The sequence below is a fragment of the Bison bison genome, unplaced genomic scaffold (assembly GCF_000754665.1).
Source record: "Bison bison bison isolate TAMUID 2011002044 unplaced genomic scaffold, Bison_UMD1.0 scf7180017864068, whole genome shotgun sequence".
NCBI classification, from domain to species: domain Eukaryota; kingdom Metazoa; phylum Chordata; class Mammalia; order Artiodactyla; family Bovidae; genus Bison; species Bison bison.
The window spans coordinates 8,093,700-8,120,896 of NW_011494640.1; the positions used below are offsets into that span (position 1 = coordinate 8,093,700).

At 39.3% G+C, this 27,197-nt stretch overlaps 1 protein-coding gene across 1 annotated transcript in view; it reads right to left on the bottom strand.

The window, feature by feature from the left end:
• COL4A3 (collagen, type IV, alpha 3 (Goodpasture antigen)) overlaps nt 1-27,197 on the bottom strand; it is a 161,406-nt gene that overhangs the window by 26,260 nt on the left and 107,949 nt on the right. The window contains exons 18-34 of the mRNA XM_010837048.1: nt 26,843-26,884; nt 24,752-24,836; nt 23,267-23,302; nt 21,114-21,278; nt 19,500-19,592; nt 18,888-18,983; nt 17,099-17,169; nt 15,969-16,151; nt 13,816-13,984; nt 11,327-11,419; nt 10,211-10,312; nt 9,241-9,338; nt 8,516-8,666; nt 8,035-8,148; nt 6,870-7,037; nt 5,171-5,260; nt 4,676-4,810 (exon numbers count right to left, since the gene is read on the bottom strand). Coding sequence (XP_010835350.1) covers nt 4,676-4,810; nt 5,171-5,260; nt 6,870-7,037; nt 8,035-8,148; nt 8,516-8,666; nt 9,241-9,338; nt 10,211-10,312; nt 11,327-11,419; nt 13,816-13,984; nt 15,969-16,151; nt 17,099-17,169; nt 18,888-18,983; nt 19,500-19,592; nt 21,114-21,278; nt 23,267-23,302; nt 24,752-24,836; nt 26,843-26,884 — 1,891 coding nt within the window. The remainder of the gene's footprint in view (nt 1-4,675; nt 4,811-5,170; nt 5,261-6,869; nt 7,038-8,034; nt 8,149-8,515; nt 8,667-9,240; nt 9,339-10,210; nt 10,313-11,326; nt 11,420-13,815; nt 13,985-15,968; nt 16,152-17,098; nt 17,170-18,887; nt 18,984-19,499; nt 19,593-21,113; nt 21,279-23,266; nt 23,303-24,751; nt 24,837-26,842; nt 26,885-27,197) is intronic.

Sequence of the window (27,197 nt, forward strand, 5' to 3'; positions counted from 1 at the left end):
ACCCAGTCCATTCTGAAGGAGATCAGCCCTGGGATTTCTTTGGAAGGAATGATGCTAAAGCTGAAACTCCAGTACTTTGGCCACCTCATGCGAAGAGCTGACTCATTGGAAAAGACTGATGCTGGGAGGGATTGGGGGCAAGAGGAGAAGGGAACGACAGAGGATGAGATGGCTGGATGGCATCACTGACTTGATGGACATGAGTCTGAGTGAACTCCAGGAGTTGGTGATGGACAGGGAGGCCTGGCGTGCTGCGATTCATGGGGTCGCAAAGAGTCGGACACGACTGAGCAACTGATCTGATCTGATCTGATCTGATTCTTAATCCATCTATTACAACTATAATTTATTAAGTAACTGGTTTATGGAAGACATTATTTTCTTTTAATTATCTGAATTAACCTTCAGGCAATCTCAATGAATTCTTGAGCCTTTCCAGACTGGGTGGTGAGATGAGAAAACTGAGACTCCTTAAGAAGTCAACGAACTAATGTAGAGTTACAACATCAGTTAGTGGTAATGCTGGGATCTGAACCCAGTCCCACAACACCATCCTGCTTTTCCTAAAACACGGTTTTGATCATATTATTCTCCTGCTAAAAGATATTCATTGCCTCTCTTTTGCCTATAGAGTAAACGATGAATTCCCTTCATGGCGCTTAGAGCATTCCACAATCTGTCCATGGCCTCGCTTATGCCTTTCCTCAAGCAGAGTCACTTCCTTTGTCAATTTCCCCACTTACATATTCATTCATTCACATATAGGATGAGTACTAATTAATAGACAGGTCCTGTTTTGAGTACTGGAGACATAAGTAAATCACATTCCCTTTGTCCTGGTTTTTAGTATTTAATTGGAGAGAGCCAAATAAAAAATCACCACCCAGTGAGATAGTTTCTGTAACAGAGTTGGGCACAATGTGCTACAGGTAAGAATTCTGAGGGGGAATTTTAAAATTTTTATTCGATTTTTATCTTTGGCTGCACCATGAGGCATGCCGGATCTTAGTTCTCCAACCAGGAAACCAACTTGGACCTCCTGCATTGGGAGCACAGAATCTTAACCACTGCACCACCAGGGAAGTCCCAAGAAGAGGGGATATTTTTAAGCTCAATCTTGAAGACCAAGTGGGAGCCAGCTGGATGGAGAAAGTGTGCAATGGAGCAGGAATTCCTAGACAAGAAAATACATGTGCGAAGGGGTGGTAAGTGGCAAGGGGGTGAGAATTTTTTCTTTTGTAACTTTTGTTTTTTTCCATATATGTCCTTTATCATAACCTAAAATATGTTTTATTTAGTTTATTCATTTGCTTTGTATTTTAAGGGGTGGCAAACGACTGCCTGTGGGCCAAATTCGGCTTAATGTTTTATGGCTGGAGATCCAAGGATGGCTTTCACATTTTTGTGGGTTGTAAACAAACAAACACCAAAGAAGAATATGCAGCTAGGGTCACAGGTGGTCCACAAAGCCTAAGATATTTTACTACCTGGCCTGGATATAAATCATTTCAGAGACATGACTGCCTCTTTCCTCCACTGAGCTGTTAGTTTCCTCGTGACCAGGATATTAGCACTGCTTTGTTTACCTCTCTGTCTTTAGGACAGAGTAAAACGCCCCGTCAGTAGGTTCTAAAAATAATTGTTGAGTAGATAAATGTTATGTGGCTGGAGAGGTAGGCGAAGGGCAAGTGGTAGAGAAACTTGGATGCTGGTCTAAGAAAGTTGAATTCTTAAAGCAGGGGGAGACTTGGAAAGATTTTAAGCCAAGAATACTTGAAATCTACTCACAATTTAAATACTCCTTCATGGAGGATTTTTTAAAAATTTTATTTTATTGAAGTATAGTTGACTTACAATGTTGTATTATTTCTGTTGTATAGCAAAGTAATTCAGTAGTATATGTATATATGCTTTTTCATATTATTTTCCAGGATAGTTTATTACAGGATATTGAATATAGTTTCCTGCGCTCATGGAGGCTTCTTTGACTACCCCATTTGAGGTGTTCTCTGCTTTGTTCATCTCCCACAGAGCTCAGTGTCTTGGTACCCAGCCGACAGCAGAGTGAGAAGGCTGAGTATAGACTTTGCTTTTTCCCTTTTTATTTTGTACTGGGGTATAGCTGATTAACAAACAATGCTGTGACGATTTCAGGTGAACAGTGAAGGGAGCCAGTCATACGTACACATGTATCCATTCGCCCTCAGTGAGTATGGACTTTGGAACCACATCAGAGTGAGGTCCATCTCTGCACTTCCTATCAGAATGACACTGAGTAATTTGACCTTTCTATTTCCCATCTGTAAAAGGGGATGATAGCAATCATCTATTCGTAGGGTTGTTGTGAGAATTAAATGAGTCAATGTTTGTAAAATTTGGAATAGTACCTGCATGTGGGAAGGGCTTCATAGGTCTTTGCTAAAAGTAACACAACAGTTCTATTGTGTTATTCATTTTCTTTTTGTTGTTGTTGAGTTGCTAAGTCGTACCTTACTCTTTGCGACCCCATGGACTGTAGCCTACCATGCTCCTCCGTCCATGGGATTCCCCAGGCAAGAATACTGGAGTGGGCTGCCATCTCCTTCTCTTTGTACATATGCCTAAATCTCCCATGCAGACTCCTCAAGAAGAGGAAGACTGCTTTTTTGTACCCTTAATAGCTCTTCCACTATTTGCAATGGATGTTTTCAAGTCAGAAATTCAGATAAAAAAAAGAATCATATTGAAATTAGAGAGGCCTAGATAGTATGATCTTTTGCTGCTGTTGTTCACTCTCTGCTCCTTGGTTATGTGTTTGAAAAGCCAAAAGGAAACATACAGGACAGCCTCCATGTATACTGTACTTTGTTAGAAGCATAGAAATAACATGCATCCCTCTGTATTTCACAGAAACAATTTTTCAATTATAAATTAGTCTCCATTGTGCATTCATGATGTTAGAGCCAAATTTTAGTTTATGCAGGCACAGATATGCTATTCATATTTTTTTCCCCAAAATGTTTGCAACACTACTTAAATCATCTAGGATAATTTAGCAAAGCAGTGTTTGTTTATGAAGACTGGACATTTGTGCCAGTATTTTTTTTTTTCTTTTTATATCTTGACTTAGACCAGTTCTAGAGGAGTTTTATAAAATTAATACTACTTTCTATTTCATTGCTAAAAATGCAACACAATCTTCTGTATGCACCTAGAACTAAATTATCTCTTTGACAGCAGATTAGTGGGGGACCATCCCAAAGACCTTAGAGTTAGGCATGACTGAAGTGACTTAGCACATGTGCACACGCCCCAAAGACCTTGACTTGCTCATTTTCCTTTATAGAAAAAAAAAAAAATTGTAGTTTTTTTCCAGTGCTTAGCCATTTTTTTAAGTTAGAGAATCAGTTGGATTCAATCACTCTCCAGAACACTGGTCGAAGTCACTTATGTGAAGTCCTTCCAAATTCTAGGAGAGATGGCTACTTAGCTTGCCAGCTTGGTCTACAGAATTCTATACAGAATTTTAAAATCAAATCTGTACTTGGACTGTAAATCCTTACCTGAAAAACAAGTAAATATTTGTTGAATACAATCTGACTTCACAAAATTGATTACAAATTACCCAAAACTTTATATGGTTTTGCAACTACAAACACATTATCTTCCCTGCTATGTAAATTTGATCTGCAAACATTTAATTTTACCCAGCAATTCTGTTTTACTAAAGTTACTCAATTTGATCAGGAAGACTGCACGGCTGCTGCTGCTAAGTCACTTCAGTCGTGTCCGACTCTGTGCAACTCCATAGATGGCAGCCCACCAAGCTCCCCCATCCTTGGGATTCTCCAGGCAAGAACACTGGAGTGGGTTGCCATTTCCTTCTCCAATGCGTAAAAGTGAAAAGTGAAAGGGAAGTCGCTCAGTAGTGTCCGACTCTTAGCGAACCCATGGACTGCAGCCTACCAGGCTCCTCTGTCCATGAGATTTTCCAGGCAAGAGTACCAGAGTGGGGTGCCATTGCCTTCTCCACACGGCAGACTTTCTTGAATTTTGATTTAATATTGATTGCATTGATCATATGACGAAACCTGTCATACAAAGAGCTTAAATAATTTGAAATAATGTGAATGGGTTTGAATTTGAACTTAACAGCTATAGCTAACAATTCTCAGCCTTTTTAAGGCATTGACTTGTAATCAAAACACATTTTCTCTTCAGTAATTATTTTCCAAAGGTCTCTGAGCATGAGAAGCAGTTTTTAGATGCAATCAGAAGAATTCATCCTGGCAGTTGATAGAATAGAGTAGAATTTGAGGTGGAGATTTCTATTCCCGCCAGGGAACTTTTTTATGTGGAGTTTTCTAAAGGTTTCATTTTCACCATTCTTGGCCAAAGTGCGGCTTTGAGGCTTAGAATCTAAAAATTGACTGGTGATAGTTTAAAGACAGCAGACTGAAATGCAGAATTAACTTAGAATAAAAAGTTATGATTAAAGAGGTGATGTATTATTATTAAAGCACACAAAACCCAGTTCTAGTGGAGCTTAGCCATCAACTGGCTTTGTGAGCTTGGGTGCAAAATTAAACCCTGGTCCTCACTGTGCTCATATGTCAACTAAAGGGATTTTCCTGGATAATTTCTTAGTCCCAGAATCAGCTCTGATGTTCTGCTCTAAATGTAGAGAAGTCTTTACCTTTGAGTCCTGGCTCCCCTTTGTCCCCCACTAAGTGGAATATCTGAGGAGACCCGGGAGTTCCTCTTTCTCCTTGCTCCCCCTGGGCTCCTGGGGGTCCTCTTGCACCCTTTACTCCTGGAATTCCAAAGCTCCCTAAAAGACAGGAATAACAGCATCAGTTCCTTAATTCTTTAGAAGTCCATGAGGATTCAAAAGCTAACAGTGCTTATCATAAAACAAGACAAATAAACCAAAAAAGGTTAATAGGGCTAAGAACTTGATGAATAGTTGCTCCTAAACAGGCAGCCACATGAGGGTAGAGGTCAAAGCCTATAGGGAGAAAAATATGCCTCTATTCAAATTGGAAAAAGGAATACAGAAAACTGCAAAATTAAATATACGATTCCCTCAGAAATACTTTCTCCTCAAAGGATAAAATACAATTTATTTTTCTGCTAATTAAATGAATATTGTTCATACCTTCTAATAGCTGGAAGATACTCCATCACTTACCCTTCTGTCCTGGGGTGCCTGGGCTCCCAGGAGGCCCTGGGGGACCAATGTTGCCTGGAAACCCCATCATCCCCATTATTCCTTTTTCACCTGTGGGAAGAAATTAACACAAGGCAGCACATGTTGTAAATAATGAGAAAAGTAAATACTCCATAAAATAAAGTATACTTAGAGGAAAGAGAGTTAAAAAAATGGTTTCTGTAAATAGGAAAATAATCATAATAGTCTATGAGACGGATCAGGAAATGGCCTTTTTCTTACTTCACAGATGTAGAAGTCATTGGTAGTACATCACACTTGTGGGTGAGAAGAGACTATGGCCGAAGTTCGGGAGCCTTTCCTCCTCCCGAATAACTTTCAATCAATAACTTTCTGTTATATTCCCTTATCATACTTCCTTCACAGCCTTTGTCTCTAGATGAATCTAGGGCCTGGAACAGTGATGGCATATACTAGAGGCTCAGTAGTATAAATGAAAGGTTAATTAGCAGATTGAGTCCTTTGTCCAATTTTTTTTAAACTTTTTAAAGTTTGAGTATAATTGTTTTTCAGTATTAAATTAGTTTCTGTTGCACAACAAAAGGAATCAGCTGTAAGTATACACATATTCCTTCCCTTTTGAGCTTCCCTCCCACTCTGCCACATTCCAACCCTCTAGGTCATCACAGAGCACCGAGCTGAGCTCCCTGTGCCATACCGCAACTTCCCACTAGCTCCCTATTTTACACATGGTCGTGTATATATGTTAATGTTGTTCTGGGCTCTTCTCATGAGGAGAGATCAGCAAGGTCCTTACACCATGAGAAGACTATTGAAACATTCTCTCCCAAACATACAAACCATAAAAAGTGATGAAATAAAATGAATTATAAGGGAATACTATGAACCATCATATGTCACCAAATTAGATAACTTAGACAAAAAGGACAAATTCTTAGAGAGGCACTGCTAAGTCACTTCAGTCATGTCCAACACTGTGCGACCCGATTGATAGCAGCCCACCAGGCTCCTCTGTCCCTGGGATTCTCCAGGCAAGAACACTGGAGTGGGTTGCCATTTCCTTCTCCAATGCATGAAAGTGAAAAATGAAAGTGAAGTCGCTCAGTCGTGCCTGACTTAGCGATCCCATGGATTGCAGCCTACCAGGCTCCTCCATCCATGGGATTTTCCAGGCAAGAGTACTGGAGTGGGGTGCCATTGCCTTCTCCATAGAGAGGCACTGATTACCAAAATTGACTCAAGAAGAAATCAAAAGTCTGAATAGATCTATAAGAAGTGAAGAGATTGAATTTGTAATTTTATTTTTCTTCTAGGAGTTTTATTGTTACAGGTCTTAAAGTCTTTTTTTGCTTGTTTTTGTTGTTGTGAGTTTTTATTTTTTTCTTTATATATATATTATTGAAGTATAGTTGACTCACAATGTTTCAGGTGCACAGCAAGGTGATTCAGTCATACATACACACATATATTATTTTTGAGATTATTTTCCATTATAGGTTATTACAAGATATTAAGTATAGTTCCCTGTGCTATATAGTAAACCTTTGTTATTTGTTGCATATCTATTTTTTTAAAAATTAGAAATATAGCATTCTATTCATGCTAAGGCAAACAAGTAGAAACATGACTGACAAAACAACAGTAACTTAAAAGGAAAATATGGAAGAAGAGGGAAGAAGAATAACAAAAGCAAGGGTACCTGGTGGCCCTAAAAATCCTGGGTTTCCTGGATATCCTTTTGGACCAGGTGGTCCCATCTCCCCTCGGTGACCTGGCATTCCTGGTAGTCCAGGTTCTCCAGGAAATCCTGACCTATCCAAGCCCGGGATACCTGGGTCTCCCTTTGGCCCTGTTTCACCTCTTCTGCCTGTATATAAATGAATGAATGAAAAAATGAACACACAGTTGCTTTCCCCACCAACTCCAGATATATTTCATGGCTCTAAATATTTAGCTTTGTGATTTGAGCAAATCACACACTTATCTAATTGATTGAATTAGGTCCCCTTTTGTAGAATTCAAAGATCCCTTCTGGCTTTAAGATTCTGTGTTTCAATGCTTCATGAAGTGATGATAATGTAGAATTTAAATTTATTTTCTAGTCCTGCAGGCACATCTTGGGAATGCACTTTCTGACCATGGCTCAGTCTTTAACCTGCAGGATTGGTACTGAACCACTCATCTGGCAAGTCTCAGATGATTCTGGAAACAATAATAGCACCACTACAACAATTAGCATTTTAGCTAAAATTTAGCTTGTGAACATATTAAAAGTGTGGTAGCTGAGTCTTGAAGGATTTTTTCCCCCGAAATAGTTCACAAATCTGGTTGAGAGAAGCCAGAAAGATAGTAAATTTTCCATGACCACCTAATCTTCATAATTAGATTTATTTTCATATTCTATCTTTTATGTTGCTTGTAAAGCAACTGACTATATGTTCTAGTTTGTAACTTATAAAAACATATATATTTGCATACATTCACTCTGTTTCAATAATTAGGATAAATTTATCACTTTAATATATGTGTAAAAGTATTCAAGGTAAAAAATTTTTGAGAGTTTATATGTGCATATATACATGTAAATATATATCTGTATGTAATTTCAGTGTTCATATTTTCTTGCATACAAGACACAGACCAATTTTACTGTAACTTCAGGTAACTTAAGGTCTCTTACTCTCTCGATGGTACTCACTGCAATGAATCTATGACAACAGGTTTCTGTTTTTGAAATCACTTTTCCCACTGAACAGTGGTCGGGACTTGTTACTGGACAGTTCTCATGTTAGGCAGCAAAGCTCAGAGTAGGAGTCCCATGTCACTTGTCCACCTGGTGATTGGTTTCAAGGGCCTCCCCCTACCTTGTTGCCCTTTCAATCCATTTAAGCCTGGAAGTCCTTGAGTTCCCCTGGGACCCTCTGTGCACCTTCCTGGGGGTCCTCTTTCTCCTGGTGGCCCGGGCTTCCCTGGATCCCCTGCAAAAGAGAGTCCAAAACACAATAAGGTTCCCAACCCAGGGTCTAGTATTGCTATTCCAGTCATTCTCCTATAACCTTCCCCCCTGAATGGAACTTATATTTAGTACCATTGATAGTACCATAGTCCTATGTCTAATACAGAGGACACTGGTTAAAAGAAAAGAAGGAAGGAAGAAGTGGGGAACAAAGGTAGGGCAGCAATGGAATGGAAAGTTGAATGGAAAAATAATGAAGCCTCCCACATTCTATTTATTGAGCTAGAAGTTTGAGAAGAATTCTTCACTTGTAGAGCACTTACACACTCAAATGGCAGCATTGTAGCTGAGCTCACAGTGGAAAAAGGTAACCATACTTGCTATTGTACCTCGTGGTCCATCAAGACCCCCAGTTCCTGGAACTCCAGGGAGACCCGGAAGTCCAGGGAGTCCAATTTCTCCATTTTCCCCAGAGCTGCCTCTTTCTCCTGGCAAACCTGGCGCTCCGGGTTCTCCAGGCATGGCTAGTCCTGGCTCTCCCTAGGGCACAAAAATGATGTTAGTTTCACTGCATCATGCTTTCAAATCCTTACTGACTATAGACTGGTCTTTAGAGCTATTTACTTGAAAATAATATATCCAAGATGGAGGTTCTACATCCCTTTCTGCATAGTCACCACCATTCCATCCACTTCCTTTTTCAACTCTAGTTGCTGACCTTTTAAATAAAATTGTGCTTACTAATTCTTCCTAGCCTCCACTTTTTAAGACTGTGGAATTTCCTACCAACAGTCTAGATATCTCTCCTTTTGACAGTTTTTCTCATAGCTATCCATGTTTGTTTCTAAAGTTTTTCCATTTTAAGAACTCTGAATGCTTCTGAAGATTAAAGAAGAAATAGAGAGCCAACTTGGTATTCTTACACCTTCTATCTCCTTTCTAAAGGGGAGGAATAATTTAAAGAAACTTAAAAAAATCAGTATCTTCATTATCTACAAATATATTGATAATTTCTGCACGTAGAGCATCCCCTACTGGCAGGGGCATAAGAACTGGCCAACTGTAATTGCCCCTCTACTCCCCCATATTAGTCTAAATTTTAATTCTCCAAGACCTTGATTCCTGGGAGACCGGGCTTTCCAGGTAAGCCTGGCTTTCCCATTTCTCCAGGACAACCTGGTGATCCTTTGGCTCCTGGAAACCCTCGGTCTCCTAGAGAAAAAATAATACAAGTTATAAGTCTTAAAAGAGCCTAAGCAGTAGCTCTCTCATCTTAAAGTGCTTTTGCAAGACAAGTAGCCTTAAGTGTTTTCATGAAAGTCTGAAAAATGAGAAAGACAACTGCTAAATTAGCACTTTAAAAAAGTCAATTCCAAATTAGACTACATTGGTTCCCAGTTTAAAAAAATTACCTTCTGTATTTTTGTTGTTTAGAGCCACTAAATTCTGGCAATTCTAGTTTAAACCACTGATACTAATTGACAATTTGGCTGCCTTTTTTAAAAAAGTATATTTCACATACAGTGTACAGCCAAATGAACTTTTACATGGCTATCTGATGTGAGCACTGACTCATTGGAAAAGACCTGATACTGGGAAAGATTGAGGGCAAGAGGAGATGGGGGCAAAAGAGGATGAGATGGTTGGAAGGCATCATCGGCTCAATGGACATGAGTTTGAGCAAACTCTGGGAGATGGTGAAGGACAGAGAAGCCTGGCGTGCTGCAGTCCACGGGGCTGAAAGAGTTGGACATGACTGAGTGACTAAACAACAACAAAAACGGACAGGTATCTATTAAGAAGAATAAATTCCTTACAATCCCACAATCAAAAAGAATCATTATTACCATTTTGGTGAATTTCCTTCCAGTTTTTTTCTGTGTATTTTAAAAAATACGATTGAGATGAGATTGCATAAAATGTGAATTCTTCCTTTTTTGCTTAAAATTATTGTAAGATTTTTTTCCCCCATTTAAGACTAGTGGAAAACATCATTTTGAAGGATTTAATGGATATTTCCTACGCTATTCATGTTTACATTTTATAAATATCCACAATGTGTTTAAAATTTTTTGAAAACTTACCCTTAGGTCCAGGAGGCCCGGGGAATCCAATTCCTGGAATTCCTGGTTCACCGTCAGGCCCTGGGAGACCCAGGTCACATTCTCCTGTGGATCCAGGGATACCTTGAAAACACACAGACATCCATGTCAGCACCTTCCCTGTATCTTGCCATAAAACAAGATGTTTGTTTCTGCATCGTCCCAGACCTTTTTGGAAATTAAGAAATAATAAGCCCAACTTCCTACCCATTTCTATCTAATGAGCTTATCATTAGGAAGCACAAATAATTTTTCAAAATTTTATTGTTAATTGGAGGATAATTACTTTATAAATTGTGGTGGTTTCCGCCTTACACCAGCATGAATCAGCCATAGGTATACACATGTCTCCTTCCTCCTCTTGAATCTCCCTCCCACCCCCCACCCATCTGACCCCTCTAGGTTGTCACAGCACAGTGGCTTGGGTTCCCTGCATCATACAGCAAATTTCCACTGGCTGTCTATTTTACATATGGTGCCGTACATGTTTCAGTGCTACTCTCTCAAATCATCCCACCTTCTCCTTTCCCCACTGTGTGCTAAAGTCTGACCTTTATGTCTGCGTCTCCTTTCCTGCCCTGCAAATAGGATCTTCAGTACCATTTTTCTGGATTCCATATATATGCATTAATATATGATATTGTCAATAATTTTGAAAATATAATTTTAACTTCTAAAATGAATTATTTTTGATATCTTGAACTATATGCCCTCCCCCCCCCACCATGAATGTAATGTTAAGTTTTAGATGATGTTGGCAAAGAAGTTAAACTTTCAAATGAAGAAACTATGGGAACTGTCCCAATCAACCACCAGTTCACATTGCTTGCTCCTCCACCAAAAATCCAGGAAATCTGTTCTCTCCAATCCCTCTTAAGGAATTGTATCAATTCTCTTTTGGAATCAGAAGTACTAATGGGAATAGTCCAGATAACCTCAAAGGACAACAGCAAGTCTCCTGTCTGTTGAGTTGTCCCCTGTGACCTGAGCTCTTTATTGGAGCCAATGAATCTGTTTTCCTTCTAATGGGAGAGTTATAACCAGGAGAGTCAGGGTGCCATCTGTTCCCATGTACCACATGGCAAAGGGGATACTCACCAGGTGGACCCCGGGGACCAGCACGGCCTGGAGGCCCAGGGGGTCCTGGGAGCCCTGGGACTGGTGTTGAAACACCAGTTTCTCCCTCAGGACCTTAAGAAAATTTACAGCATAAGATTGGTTTGCATATTGAAGTTTTTATTTGTTCAGAAGGGAAAAACATAATTATAAGGGATTCATAAACATACCCAAAGGGATATAAAAAATAATCTCTGCTTCCATAGGCTTCAAACCTGGCTTAAAGATGACCAGCTCTCTTATTCAATTGAGAGACTCTTATTCAGTTGACAAATTGAATAAGAAACTCTCTTATTCAATTGACAAATATTTATAAGTATCTGTTATTGCCTAAGCCTTGTTTTAGTTAATAGTCCAACATGCTGATGTATTAAAAGAGAACCTATTCTAAAAAAAATATTGATAATATGGAATTCAGCCTTACTGCTAGGGAATATTTATTGGGTGACTAGTTTTTACAGGAAGACAGTATAATTTACTGAATAAAGCATGAAGTGAGGCTTGACAAGTTGAACTGGGCTTGAATCTTGTCCCTGCTCTTTGTGAGGTTTGTGAGCTTGGGCATGCTTTTTAATCTGAGTTCCTCGTGTGTTGAAGAAATAATGACTGCCTCCCAGGTAAAGATTTGAGATCATGTTCTGACCAAAGTGCGCGTGTGCGCATGTTCAGTTGCTTCAGTTGTGTCTAACTTTTTGCAACCCCAAGGACCATAGCCTGCCAGGCTCCTCTGTCCATGGGATTTCCCAGGAAAAATACTGGAGTGGGTTGCCATGCCCTCCTCCAGGGGATCTTCCTAACCCAGGGATCAAACCTGGGTCTCCTGATTCTCATGCATTGCAAGCAGATTCTTTACTGCTGAGCCACTAGATAAGCCCTCTGAAAACAGTGGCCAATATTAAAATAATTTTTACTGATTAGAATCACCCATATATTCATATATTTACAGAAAAAACAAGTTTATAGTAATGTGATGGGACAAATTTGATGATAATATATTTTATGACAATGGAGTCCTTCATTAAAATTCCCTTTTAAAGAACAGAGGAGGATTTGAAGATGAATTAGAAGAAGGTAAACTTATTCATTAAAGGGACAGATGGTAAATAATTTAGACTTTATGGTCCAGATGTGTCTCTGTTGAAATAACTCTGCTTTCCTAGTGTGAGAATAGTGAGGAACAATCTGTGTGCCAATAAAACTTAATAGGAAATACAACTTTTAGTGTCTATTGTATTGCCTGTAATTTTCACATGTCACAAAATATTATTCAAAAAAATTTTTCCAATAAATTGAAAATATAAAAACCACTCTTAGCTTGTAGACTGTACATAAGTAGGCGGTGGGCTGGATTTAGACTGTGGTCTGCTATAATGTGCCAATCTTTGGATTAGAATATCAGCCTTAAAGTAAGGTGCAGAAAAAAATACTCATGTAGCTCATATAAGCATATAACCAGAAAATAAGCTTTACATATGTGTATGGACAGAAATGCATGCATGCAATTTATAATGTACTTTTGACCCTTGAACAACATAGGTTTGAACTGCAAGGGCCCACTTATTGGCAGATTTTTTCAATAGTAAATATTAGAGTACTACATGACAGGCTAGGTTGGAATACACAGATAGGGAGGAGCTTCACACAGAAAACCTGACTCTAAGTTATACTCGTGTAGAGTTGGTGCCCCTGACTCCCATATAGTATTGTTCGAGGAATGTATATATAAATGTATGCGAGTAATACAGGGGATACTGCATTCAAAATTTTATTCCTGGTGAGGAATGCTATAAAAAGATCTGGAGACCACTGGTATTGAATCACTAAAGTGATTTTAGAAGTAAAAAAATTACCAATGCAGCATTACTTAACACTGTCAGTAACAGGAAATTCTCCTTTTCAGCCATGTTTTCCACCACAGGTGAACATGAGGGTCCAATCCCTCCTGAATGCTGCAGCTACGTTCAGTATACATAGATCCCAAAGTCAATGGCACTTTACGACTATTGTCAATACAACTTTTCTTCATTTGCCTTAGATATTTTGAAGTTTTATTCATAAACCATTTATAAGGTTATGGATCAAAAATAACAAATTGCAATAACATGAGTGGGCCCTGGGGCTAGGAAGCGGCTTCTCAAGGTCAATTCTACAGGTTTCTGCCTCCCCCTTTTTTGTCATAACTGACTTCCACTCATCTCTTAGGATCTATTCATTCCATTTATCTATATCAGGAATGGATATAGACTATTCCTAGGAAATTTCAGCTGCGTTGCCCAGTAGCGTTGCTCGGTAACATTGTTTTCTACCACAGCCTCCATGTTCTTTCCCAGAGTCTACAAGTTGACACAGTTTTCTTATTAGAAGTAAGTTTCTATATATTCATTAGTCTTGGGGTAGTTACATTCCCTCTAGCTCTAGGAACCATCAACCCACTCCACAGGAAAACAGGACTGGAAAGAAAACTAACCAACCGGCTTCTCCAGGTGGTCCAGGGGCTCCAGGAAGTCCTTGGGCTCCCTTTGGACCAGGCTCTCCCTGTGGTCCATAGTCTGATGGTCCAGCCGGTCCTATGGGTCCTGGGGACCCAGGGATACCAGGATCCCCTGGAAGACCTGGGTCCCCCTTCTCACCGCTCAGGGCCTGTATCAATAGGAATATGTTTGGATAGTGATTCATCCAGTATCTCCTTACATAATCTCACATGAATATGAATACCAGTTAGGTCATCATTGAGAAGATCCTGAATTAAAAGGCAGTTGTTATTGAAGGCATTGTTTCTAAAACAAGCACTGAATGATGTCTGTTGTTTCCTGCCTTTTGGGATCCAGCAACATGTCATTAACTCTCTCAAGTCCCACTTGAGATGTCCTACAATGGGATGCTATGCATGTAACAGCCCAGAAAACTCAGCTCAAATTGGCCAACGATGCAAATGGCATCAGAGTTGACATTCATGTTAATGTCACATTTCTAAAATAAACCCAGTACAACAAATCATCATTTGATTGGTTTTCACCAGGTATCTTCATTACAGAGGAGATATTGAGTCTGTATTAATTTTTTCTTAAATCCTTTGTTGTTGTTGTTAATTTCATCATCTCTAGCTTTGAAAATGAGTCGTATCTTTTAAAGTTGAATTTGACAAAATAACCGAAGTTCCTCTTTCTCCCCAAGTGAAAGTGAAAGTGTTAGTCACTCAGTTGTGTCTGAATCTTTGCGACCCCATGGACTGTAACCTGCCAGGCTCCTCTGTCCATGCGATTCTCCAGGCAGGAATAATGGAGTGGGAAACCATTCCCTTCCACAGGGGATCTTCCTGACCCAGGGATCAAACCCAGGTCTCCCACATTGCAGGCAGATTCTTTACCCTCTGCACCACTTTCATTGTTCAATGTCCCTCTTTTATGATGGCAGGGTGTAAGACTCAAAACAGCTCCTTGATACTCCCTTATTTTCTGGGACATAATAAGAACTAATAAAAAAAATAGGGAGAGGCAAATAAGAGTATCATATGGACTGTATTGGGCTTCCCTGGTGGCTCAGATGATAAATAATCTGGCTGCAGTGCAGGAGACCCAGGTTTGATCCCCAGGAAGGGAAGATCCCTTGGAGAAGGGAACGCCAACCCACTTCAGTATTCTTGCCTGGAGAATTCCATGGACAGAGGAGCCTGGCAGGCTACAGTCTATGGGGTCGCAAAGAGTCAGACACGAATGAGTGACTATAACTTTCACTTTCATGGACTGTATTAATACTAGAACAAAAGAATTCTGTACTCCAGCCCTTTTTAAGCATAACTACCTCCTTGGAGGGACAGCTGGCAGTTTGCCAAAGATGAATCTGAAACATTGACACTGCTAGCTGCTCTGGCCAAAGAGGGTTTTTTACACAAAAAGATGTAGGAAAGATTGCATATCATTTCTACATTTGGGGAGTCAATTCATATTCTCATATTAAAGGGTTTGTGAATGAAGCTTTAAATTGTTTCCAAGTTTCCCTGTTCAAGGTAGAACACTTTTGATTGGATGACACTGATAAGCCTTGGACACGCTGGGTAGCATGCCTTGTGAACCTCTCGAATAGATGTGATAAGTGGTCAGCCTCTGCCTCATTGACATTTAAAAATAAAAGTCAGTAAGAACTTCTCCCTTGAACATGTGAGAGATTCTATACATGAAAAGACAGGATTTATACAAGCTTAAATACTGTAAATGACAACACTTTAGATTTTTTTGACTACATTAAATATTTTGTCCTTTCGGCATTTATTTTTACTTAAAAGAATGAACAATGTCCCCAAAATACTGACTAAAATTTTCTGTTACTAATCATTTTCTGAACTTCCCTATAAACTCATTTGATACAAATGTGGAATTATTACTTGTGTATGAGACAAGATCATTGTCAATGTGGAATTTTATTTGGGCTGAAAAATCATTGAGAAAAAAAGATATTGAGTGCTACATATTTATTTTGTCAAAATACTATAAATATTTGTTCTGGTTTGAGGGATGAACTGTGCTGAACGACCAATAATTTTTTGAAACGAGACCAGCTGATGTCTTAACTTTAGAGCCCTTCATTCAGAAGGAAGGTAATTTGGAAAAAGTTGCTGGGTACCAACCGGTTCTCCTTTAGGTCCTGGTAATCCTTTCACTCCCGGAGTTCCAGGAATGCCATCCAAGCCCTTTCTTCCAGGATGTCCTTGGAGTCCTGGATCCCCTGGGGCACCCACTTCTCCCTCTGGCCGAGGTGTTTCACCTTTTTCTCCTTTAAGTCCTGGCTGACCCTGAGCACCTGGGAATCCCTAGGGCAGTACAGAAATGTCTCCATTGCATTGGGTACAGTTGTTCTTATCAATCTTAAAAAAATGTCAGTAAGAACTTTTCAATTGTAATGAACATAAATTATTTTCCAGACACTTTCTTTGACCCACAAGTATGTCAAGGTTTTTGGCTTTATTTGTACTTCCAAAACTATAAAAAAATTCAGTTAGTATAATTCAATGCAACGTCTATAATAATATAATTCAATATGATGCCACCATTATCATAAGTCAGATTATGTTTGAATACTGGTAAATTTTAATATGTACCCACGGATAATTGGATTCAAATACATTTATCCAAATATTACTTTCTGGTTTTAAATTTTTAACAATTTTATTGAGGGATTTACCTGACCCAGGGATCAAACCCAGGTCTCCTACATTGCAGGCAGATTCTTTCACTGTCTCAGTCACCAGGGAAGCCCCAAAATATATATCCATGGATAATTTGATTTAAATGCATTTATCCAAATATAACTTTCTGATTTTAATTTGTTAACAATTATATTGACATATAATTTAAAGATCATAAAATGAATCCTTTGTAAGACTATAAAATGATTTTTAGTAAATTTACACATTGAGCTGCGATCGCCACAATCCAGTGTTAAAACATTTCTATTACCCCTCCAAATTCCCTCAGATCTACTTGCTGTCCATCCCTGTTCCCAGTCTCAGCCTCAGGTAACCACTGATCTACTTTCTGTCTCAGATACCATTTGAAATGATGATAAATTCATGAATTCACTTATTCATTCACACATCATTCATTCATTCATTCAATCCAAAAGTATCAACTAAGTGCTTTACTATTAAGTAAGCCTCTTTCTGAGGCACCAAACTGACAACTTACATGGACAGCAACCATTATCTCCAGAGTGCTCCAAATTGAACCTAAATAAAGCTTCAAAACTATGAAATCTTACTGGAAATCCTGGAAGACCAGCACTTCCTGGGGACCCTGGGCTTCCTTTAATGCCAGCTGCCCCTGGTTCTCCTGCAAAGCAGTAAATTATTAAGCAGTCATTGAACACAAAGTTGGAGTAGCCAGGGTAATGCAGTGTGTGAGGAAAATAGGGTGTTTTCTTCTGAAGAAAGAAAATTTCTATCTTAAAAAACACAGTGGAGGATGACAATGGGAGTTAAAAAACTGGAAAAAGAGTTAATGTTCAAAATAAGTACTCAAATTTTAGCTTCCTAAAATTCTTGTCTTTATAATTTTAAGGAATACATTAATTTTTTTCTAATGATAAAAGTAATGGATGTTCATGGTAAAAAAATTATACTGAAAGAGAATAAGAATCGTGCATAAATCTACCACCAGAAGATAATATTCACTAAAATTTTCATGTGTGTTACTCATAAATTTTATATCCATAAGTGCATAGGAGTTCATAATATACTTTTTTGGTGTCATACTATGCATATGTCAATAAATATGGATTTATAGCTTCACTTTAAATGGCTGTAGCTTATTGTGTGGGTGTGCATGTGCATGTGTGTGTGTTTAGTTGCTCAGTTGTGTCCAATTCTTTGCGACCCCATGGACTGCAGCCCACCAGTCTCCTCTGTCCATGGGATTCTCCAGGCAAGAATACTGGAGTGGGTTGCCAGATCATTTATTCAGCAAACAGCTATTTTTAGACATTTATTTTAAGATTTTTTTGACATGGACCATTTTTAAAGTCTTTATTGAATTTGTTACAATATTGTTTCTGTTTTATGTTTGGCTTCTTTGCCTGAGATACATGTGGGATCTTATTTCCTGGACCAGGGATTGAACTCACCCCCTAAATTGGAAGTCAAAGTCATAACCACTGGACCACCAGGGAAGTCTCTATTTTCAGACATTTGAATTGTTTTACTCAATTTTAACTGTTGTAAGCAGTCCTATGATAAATACCCCATATTTAGTTCTGCAAACTTAACCAATAATTCCCTTTACAATAAATTCCTAAAAGTGTACCTCCAGGTCCAAAGAGGTAAAAACCTTTCTGAGGCTCTGGATATCTGTTGCTAAATTGCGTTTTGCTGTACAACTGTATAGTTCCTCTGGGTATTTAAATATTTCGGTAAGAGGATCCCTTTAGAGGGTCTTTTGGATGGATCTAAGGTCAGTTTATTAACAAATCTTTATTTGTATTTTATTTCATGCAAGATTTGAGTCAGGAGAATTCTTTTATAGTAATTAAAACAGTTTTACCATTTATGCATCTTCTTTAAGCTATAGCTGTAGTTCCTCAAACGTAAGGAAACCAAGGAAAATATAGCAATGCAACTGGTTGGGCAGCAGCAATGAGCTGCCCACCTGCATCTCAAGCCTTGGGTCAGAGATGAGTCTGGGGATGTAGGAAAACTACGATAGCTTTCCTTCTGTTCCTTCTCTCCTCCTTTCCTTTTGGTTTTTCACCACTTTCCCCCAGAGACTTGGGTACCAAATAGAAGCTGCAGAAAAATACTTCCCCTGTTCTTTGCCCCATCCTTTCCACTCAGGCTTGTCTCAGGTAGTCAGCAACTAAAATGCAATAGAGGGAAATGCCATGTTTTATGGGGTTTTTGGCTTTCTTTATGTTAACAGAGTGTGCTTTTGAAGGTTTCCCTCCAAATTCACGTAGACCACATCCTGACATTGAGCAATCTGAGGTCTTTTTTTTTCTGTCCAGTGAGCAGAGCCTTCTGGCACTTGCAAAAACACTTGGGTGTAAACTGTCCTACCTTGGAATCCTTTTTCGCCTTCTAAGCCTGGAAATCCAGGGGGGCCTGGAGACCCTGGGATACAAGGACACTGTGTACACAAGAGGCCTGGCTCCCCTGCAATGAGAACACACTTGCATCACTCAAAATCCCACTCACAAACCCGAGTCCTCAGAAAGGACTGAAAATTCCAACCACATGATCATTTATTACATCTGAATTTTTTTAATGTAGTGAAAATTATGTATGCATTCATACATATCTAGGACATGTATATTCATAAAAATAATTCATCTATTATATCTGCTTATCATATCTGAGCTTTTTTTTTTTTTTTGCATTATAGAAAGGAAATCCGAAAAGCCCAGTAACAAACATTTACTATCTCAGTTTTTCTCTCCTCGAGTGCAGGATAAAACTCACATGCTAGGAACAGCCAATGATTTATTGCACAGGTGCTAAATAAATGATTGATTTCCAGAGAAATAAATACTATTAGGTAATCCTTTTGGAAAAGAAGCCATCTGTGACTGTCTGCTATTTGGGATCACTGTCTCTGGGAAGTATAAAATAAGTGATGATGAAGGTGATGAGAATGACTCATTCTGATCGAACATCACCAACTGAACTAACCTTTGGGTCCACCGACTCCTGGGATACCTGGCGACCCTATATGGCCTGGAAGTCCACCGACTCCAGGTGGACCTTCGCGAAAAACAATACCACCTGCAAAGAGACAACACCAAAGCTAACTTTTTATTTAAGTATTTTTTTTCAATTAGCAAGTGTTTTAGTATTGTCTTTATTTTATATGCATTTCCCCATCTCTGTTTTGCAAGTTGAATCTTGTGAAGGTTATCTGCAACTGAAAAGACTGACCAGCTTTCCTTTCACATCACACACGATTTTTTTTTTTTTAAGTAAGGATGCAGTTCTATTGCAGGTGCCCCGGGTTCCAGATTCTGACTCAAACATTCCTGAGCTTCAGGAGTTATGCACATCAGGCTTGTCAGAAATAAAATGAGGACACAAAACCTACATTTGGGAAAAAAACCCAGAGGGCTAAGAGCCCTGACATATAGGGAAGCATTTTAGTTTAGTTTTGCTTTGTTTTCCACATAGATTCACTCCTTAACAGATTTGTTCTTAGACATTATGTCTATTAGTAGGATAATTTCTTAGATGGTTGTTAGCCTAGAGGAAAGCTTTTATTTATTATTTATTTAGACCGTTCAGCTTCTCAGTTCTTAGTTCTCCTGACCAGGGATTGAATCTGGGCCACGGCAATAAAAGCATCAAGTCCTAACCACTAGACCACCAGGGAACTCCTTTTATTTATTTTTTAATATTGTTCATATAACTAGGTACTTAACTGAATTTCTTTATTAAGTTGACCAGATTATTAATTTTTACATTTTAATAATATTGTCTATAAATAATGATTCCTCCTTTCTTAAAAAGATCTCTGGAAGATTCTTAAGGCTAGTAGGAGGGCTGAGTATAAAACAAGACCTCCTAGGTACCTGCCAGGAAAGGCATTTTAAAATACATGGAGTGATCTGTATGTTCTTGAAGTTCTAGACTCCTATCAGCCAACACATTTTGTGAAGTGGCTCTGTCATAGGATGGGGAGAAAAGGACAACTTCATCAGAACCTCCAGGTACCATTTCACATCCTCTGGGTGGCAGCTCTGTGGTTTCTGATCCACTCTACTTGGCAGCATCTTGCCTCGGTTCACGTTGCTCACCTATAGTTTCCTGCTCTGGAGCTTTCCTGCTGATGCCAAGGCATGGGATGGCCTGCAAGCCATGGAAACAGAGTCTGGAAGTGTGTGTGTGTGTGTGTGTGTGTGTGATGGTGGTAGGGTGTTAGTCCTATCCCTGGAGAAACTTTTGCCTCCCGGTCCCCAGGAAAAGTTTATCCTGAGACGAAGTTATACAGCTTCTTGGAAGATAGTCTCCAGGAACTGAACAAGATGTTGCACTTGGCCTAGGCCAACGTGATAACAGTCACTCCTCTGCTCCACTCCTCTGTCCCTGCCTCTCTCTCTGTCTTCGGGCTACTGCTGGGCTGATCTTGCCAAGCAGTCACGCTTTCACAGGCAGCTAATAAAATGAAACACCAGTGGAAAGATAACACCTAAGATCCACACGGATGGCCAAGCTGCATGTAAGGCTCATTGCCCCCATGGGCACACCTCTGTCATTGGGTATCGTGCACAGAAGGGCGCCATGAAGCATCTTTACCTGGTGGGCCTGGAGGTCCTGGGAACCCCATAGGACCTGGAGAACCAGGACAGCCGGGGGACCCCGGAAGCCCCGCTGCAGTCTTTCCTGGGGGCCCTTGCTCCCCTTTACTTCCTTTCACACCAGGTACTCCAGGGGCTCCTTGGAGGCCAGGCCTTGATGACCCTTGGAAAAAATAATCATTTATTGTACTTAAAAAGTTCCCCCTGATTAACATATACATTTCAATTGCAAAAGGGAGATAGTCTTGTAAACGTTGTACAATCGAAAAGTATATAGAGCATATGAAACAAAGTGAATTTTCTTCTCTCCCCCACCTCACAGGTTGAACCTGTGACCTGGTTCAACCACCACAATACAGCAGAGCTCAGACCACTCCATTCCCACAACGTAACTTATGTGCTTTATTACAAGGGAATGAAACAGAAGTTGGGATTCACTGCAGTCTCTTGATTCAAAAGGATTTCAGAAGAAATTACTCAATACATGCTAAATATTTTGTAATTTTGTTTTTAGAGACTAGAAGATGCCTATCTTTCAGCGTCTCAAATAAGAAAGAGAAAACTGTAATTGAACTTTTGTTGTTGTTTAGTTGCTAAGTCATGTCCAACTCTTTTGCAACCCCATGGGCTGTAGCCCACCAGGCTCTCTGTCCATGGGATTTCCCAGGCAAGAATAATGGAGTGGGTTACCATTTCCTTCTCCAGGGGATCTTCCTGATCCAGGGATAGAACCCACATCTACTGCATTGGCAGGAGGATTCTTTACTACTGAGCCACCAGGGAAGCCCGTTTGAAGTTTATTTCTGCCAATTGTCTTGTGCACTGCTTGCTAAGTAGCTTCAGTTGTGTCTGACTCTTTGCCATCCTATGGACTGTAGCCCACCGGCCTCGTTTATCTATGGAATTCTCCAGGTAAGAATAGTAGAGTGGGTTGCCATTTCCTGTTCCAGGGGATCCTCCTGACCCAGGGATCAAACCCATGTCTGCTGTGTCTCCTGCATTCCAGGCAGATTCTTTACCACTGAGCCACCTGGGAAGACTACTGGAAGGAGCTCTTTCTTAATATTTGGTCGGACCTCTAAAATCTCCATTTGCATCATTTCACCTTCAAGAAATACCTGCTGTTAAGAGTTTGTTATATATTTTTCCATGTATATGCAAGTACACATAATATGTATACATTTTTTCTTTTCTTTTACAATAAAATCATAATGTACATATAGTCCTTCACTCTCTTTATCTTAATTCATTTTCAAAATTATTTTTAAAATATACAGCATAGTATAGAAAAAAAAAAAGAAATATAATCAATGCAAGGCTTTATCAAATCTCTGCTATTCTGTTCTTGTTTTGTTTCCTTTTGACAAGATGGCCCATTACAGAATGACAGTTAAAACTGAGGCCACTGTAGTTAATCCTTAACTAACCATCCTTGACCCTATTCTTCTTCCTCTTTCAAGAGGCAACCACTCTAATGACTCATGAATATTTTTACACTTTACAGAATTGTGTATGTACCACAAACAATATATGTTAAAATATAAAAACTATAATCTATGTCTCCTTAGGCAACTTGTGACACATTATGAAAACTATCACCTTATTTTGCCATGAAATTAATGTTTTTCTTTCTCTGTGCCTTTTTCTGAGTTTCAAGCCTCCTGCTCCCACACCAAAGTTACTGCCTGACAGTTAAAAATGCATGCGTGCTAAGTCTCTTCAGTTGTGTCTGACTCTGCAGTCGTGTGGACTATAGCCCGCCAGGCTCCTCTGTCCATGGAATTCTGCAGGGAAGAATACTGGAGTGGGTTGCCATGCCCTCCTCCAGGGGATCTTACCCACCCAGGAACTGAACCGGCGTCTCTCACGTCTCCTGTGTTGGCAGGCGGGTTCTTTACCACTAGTGCTACCTGGGCAGCTCAGCAGTAGTTAAAACTACTGAGGAGTGAAAGAGAGCATTTCTGTGTCACTTTGTGTCAGCTTTCCTCCCTTTTCCTCTGAAGGTCCCAAAGTTAATAATGAAGACGTTGGAAACACTTGTATATCAATTACTGAAACATCACTCTTATGCAAATAATGCAAACTCATTAGAAAGTAGCATGTTTTCCTTTTGATAGTATTTGTATTGGTATCTGAGAAACATGTACATACCAGGACTTCCAGGGGCTCCAGGGGGACCACTGGGACCTGAGGACACATAACAGTAATTGTTCACAAAGATAGAAATATCCCCTCCTTCCGTTATTGAAATCTTAGGTGGCAATATAATGATAATTACCAATACATTTTTCATACTTTGCCTCTACTCTCACATAAGTAAGTGTGAGAAAAGTTCAGTCATTTAGACAAACTGCGAAGAAGAAACTAAGTTCATCTTAGATGTCTAACACTCAAAAACAGGGAGGGGGCGAAGTAGGGCATTAAGGGACATGAACTACTATGTATAAAAAAAATAAACAATAAGGACATATTGTATAGCACAGGGAAATACAGCCCTTAGTTTTTAATAACTTTACATGGAGTATAACCTACAAAAGTATTGAATCACTATGTTGTACACCTTAAACCAATATAATATTGCAGATCAACTATACTTTTTTTTTTTTTAAGTAAACTATAGTGCTTTATCATCTTCAGATAACTCACAGACATTTCCTAAGAGCTGTTCTGTGTTTAGTGCTTTGCTGGGATGATTCAGAGGCCAGAAGATCAAATAGCTGAAATTGTCAACAACCTCAAGTTTGGCCTGGATCCATCTCAGACCACTTATAGCTACAACACCGAGTAGGGTTCTAACTCTTTGATGTATATTAGTAACTTGTAGTGAGCGTATCAGATTTTTTAAAACCTGTGTCTAATAATTATCTGTCCATTTGTTTAAAACAATGAGAATTTTACACATTTAAATAAAATTCTCCTTTGAAATCTTATTTATATCAATCATTTGCCTGGATCAGTGGTTCTCAAGCCTGCTACACATTAGAATTAATCTAAGGAGCTTCTATGACCTGCCAGTATCCAGGGCCCTCCTCCAGGCAATTACATCAGAATCATGGGGAAGAAATGGGGACATGGTTCTTATTCAGCAGTTCTTGGGGATTTCAATGTGCAGTGAGATATAAGAGCTTATTAGCCAAGATCATCTCAACCCATCAAAAGGGACAGAATATAAGTCAATATGACTTTAATTCATGGTCCTGGAAATCAGGAACCAAGGGCTTCAGTTCCTTCTTGTCCCTATTTGTGTAGATTTGCTCAAATGAGAGCTGTTCGGGGCTGTATTTTCTCTTCTGTAATCCCTCTGGGACTGCTGGTTTTGGACACTCCCTCTCCCTGCTCTCTGGCTATGTTAATGTCTTCCTATCAGATATGAATGTTATGTTTAAAGATATTTAATTATGCATAAAGATAAGCAGTTACTGTCTACTGTATACCACCTAAGGAATTTTTTTAGGAAAATATGAAAATTAGGAAACATCAAAAAATACCATCACCTATGAACATTAGGAGACTGCTCCTTTCCTCTTGCAAATTCTAGGTCTATAAACACATGTTTCTAGATCTAGAAACACATTTTGCCATGAATGAAAGACACATGATGATCAGCAAATGCTTCAGGAAGAAAATTATTCTCACCCTGCGGGCCACGAGCTCCCTTGGGCCCTGGTAGGCCTGGAATTCCTTCATCTCCCTTTTCCTGGTATGCGTCATAATATTCTGTCTTAAAGGAAAATGAAATTGAAAAAAAAAAAGATAGCTATTTATGGTAACTCGCCAAATACAATTACTTCAATTTCATATTTTTTGACTAAAATGATACTTTCCTTGTTTTCCTGAATTCACAGGCTTATGTGTTAGAAAAACATGGCAGTTTTATGGGATGGATAAATTTAAAAGTTAACCTGGTATCATGACAGTGGATATTTCATGGGCTTTCATTTAGAAATACATTTTATGATGTAGCCCAAATCATATACACACTCTTAAATATATATATACATATCTATATATGTGTGAGTATGTATATAGAAATTAAAGTTTTACAAAAGAGTAACTTCCTACAACATATGATCAGCTCTGATATTTTTTATTCTATTTCATTTTTAAATGAAAATATTTAATGCTTGTCCTGTGGACTAAATTTATTTCAAAGTACGTTGGGATGTATACATCAAAAAAATACTTCATTGTTTCTCTAAATTTCAGGACAGCATTGATCTTCAGACAAATGTTTTCTTAGTCCAAGGGCTGAGGATTATTAGTATTTCTGAAGTGATCAATGGACCTTCTGCTCATTTCCTTAACCATCTTCTTCCAAAGCAAAACTTTCTCTGAAGTCAGTAGTAGCTGCAAAACTATGTGGAATTGAGCATTTAAAAAAAAGATGGAAATATAAAAGTTTAAAAAAACTTTTTTCATATGTTTCATGGGGCCAATTAGTTTACTGATTTGTTTAAAGAACTATAACAAGAACTTTGTAGTTAAAACTGTATGCATAAAGTAAAAAAAAAGAATTCATAATAATAATAGTAGTAACAGTGCAATAAACTCCTCCATCATAAAATCCATCAAGATATGTATGTATCTGCCAAGTATTGGCAAAGTACTTTCACAAAATAGCCTTTCATCTTCCCAGCAACCCCTTAAAAGGATCTTGGGATTGTCATCTGAATCATTTGCTTGCAAGGTAAAGAAGCTGATTTCTGGGACCCTCCTTCAGTTACTGAGTTAACTTACTTGGCCTGGGGGGTCTGGGAACTGCATTTGTAGGAGGACACAAACACACTCCCCCAGTGACTCCTCTGCCACCAGGGACCTTTTTGTCACACCTGCAGGTCTTAAATGGGAGTTCTGCTCTGCACTCTGAACGTGAGAACCACCGTCATTTGAGGCAGCAAAGGAAGGTACCGGAACTCAGAGCCTGGGTCCCATTCACACTCATCTCCTCAAGCTACAGAGTCACTATATACAGCGTGGCCACCCTGTTGCCAGGAGCTGACGGACATCAAATCCATGTCCACTCGAGAGGGAGGATCACCTGCCTCTAAGGAGCTTAAGAGTGAAAGTGTTAGTTGCTGAGTCATGTCTGACTCTGCAACATATGGAAGATAGCCCACCAGGCTCCTCTGTCCACGGATTTCTCCAGGCAAGAACACTGGAATGGGTTGTCGTTCCCTTCTTTAGGGGATCTTCCTGATCTGGGGATCAAATCCAGGTCTCCTGCATTGCAGGTGGATTCTTTACCATCTGAGCCACCAAGGAAGCTTGGGCTGCGGTCACTGGGTTTTGCAGGCCCTGAATTCAACCCAAAGTTGAGCTGCTGCTGCCTCATAGTTCAGGGCTGTCATAACAGGGCCCAGAAGGTGAAGTCCTTCTCCCACACCCCCAGGACCTGACCTGTCCTTCACTGCTGCCTTCCTATGCTACTCAAAGGTGCAGGATGATCTTAGGCCGGGCCTGTTGAGACAAAGGCTTTTTCTTCTCTGCAGCCCAGGATGGGCATTGCCAGTACATTCCAGGGACCAAGTAGGACCAGATAAAAATATTTGTCCATTATTGAATGGACAAATAATGACAATAGCTATTTTTTTGGCCCTAAATTGATAAAAAGATAAATACTATAATCTCTATCATAGCAGTTAATAAGGGACACTGATTCAAAATTTCCTTGATATTTGGAAAGACTTGATCAAGCATAACGTTAATATTGTCCTTCATTACACTTACTGGACCACGAAATCCTGGAGGGCCAGAGTTTCCTTTCCACCCCTGTATAGAAAGACAGTTACAAATTATGAGCACACTAATCAAAAGTATTTACATGTTAGGTATACTTAGAAATCAAAAAGCATAGTTAAACAAATCTATGCTAAAACTGATATCATTTCTATGAAATGTACAAGTCAAATTAGCACGAAAGGGATATTGACTTTTGATTATTTTCCTGGAGGGCCATATCTCAGGCAGAAATCTTATCTATAAGGTCTGGAAGAAGTGGCTCTTGTTCTCTAGGTTTCCTCCACATCACTCCCTTCAAAGGATGCTTGCATCCTTGCATGCTCTCCCTGTTCACACCTGGACT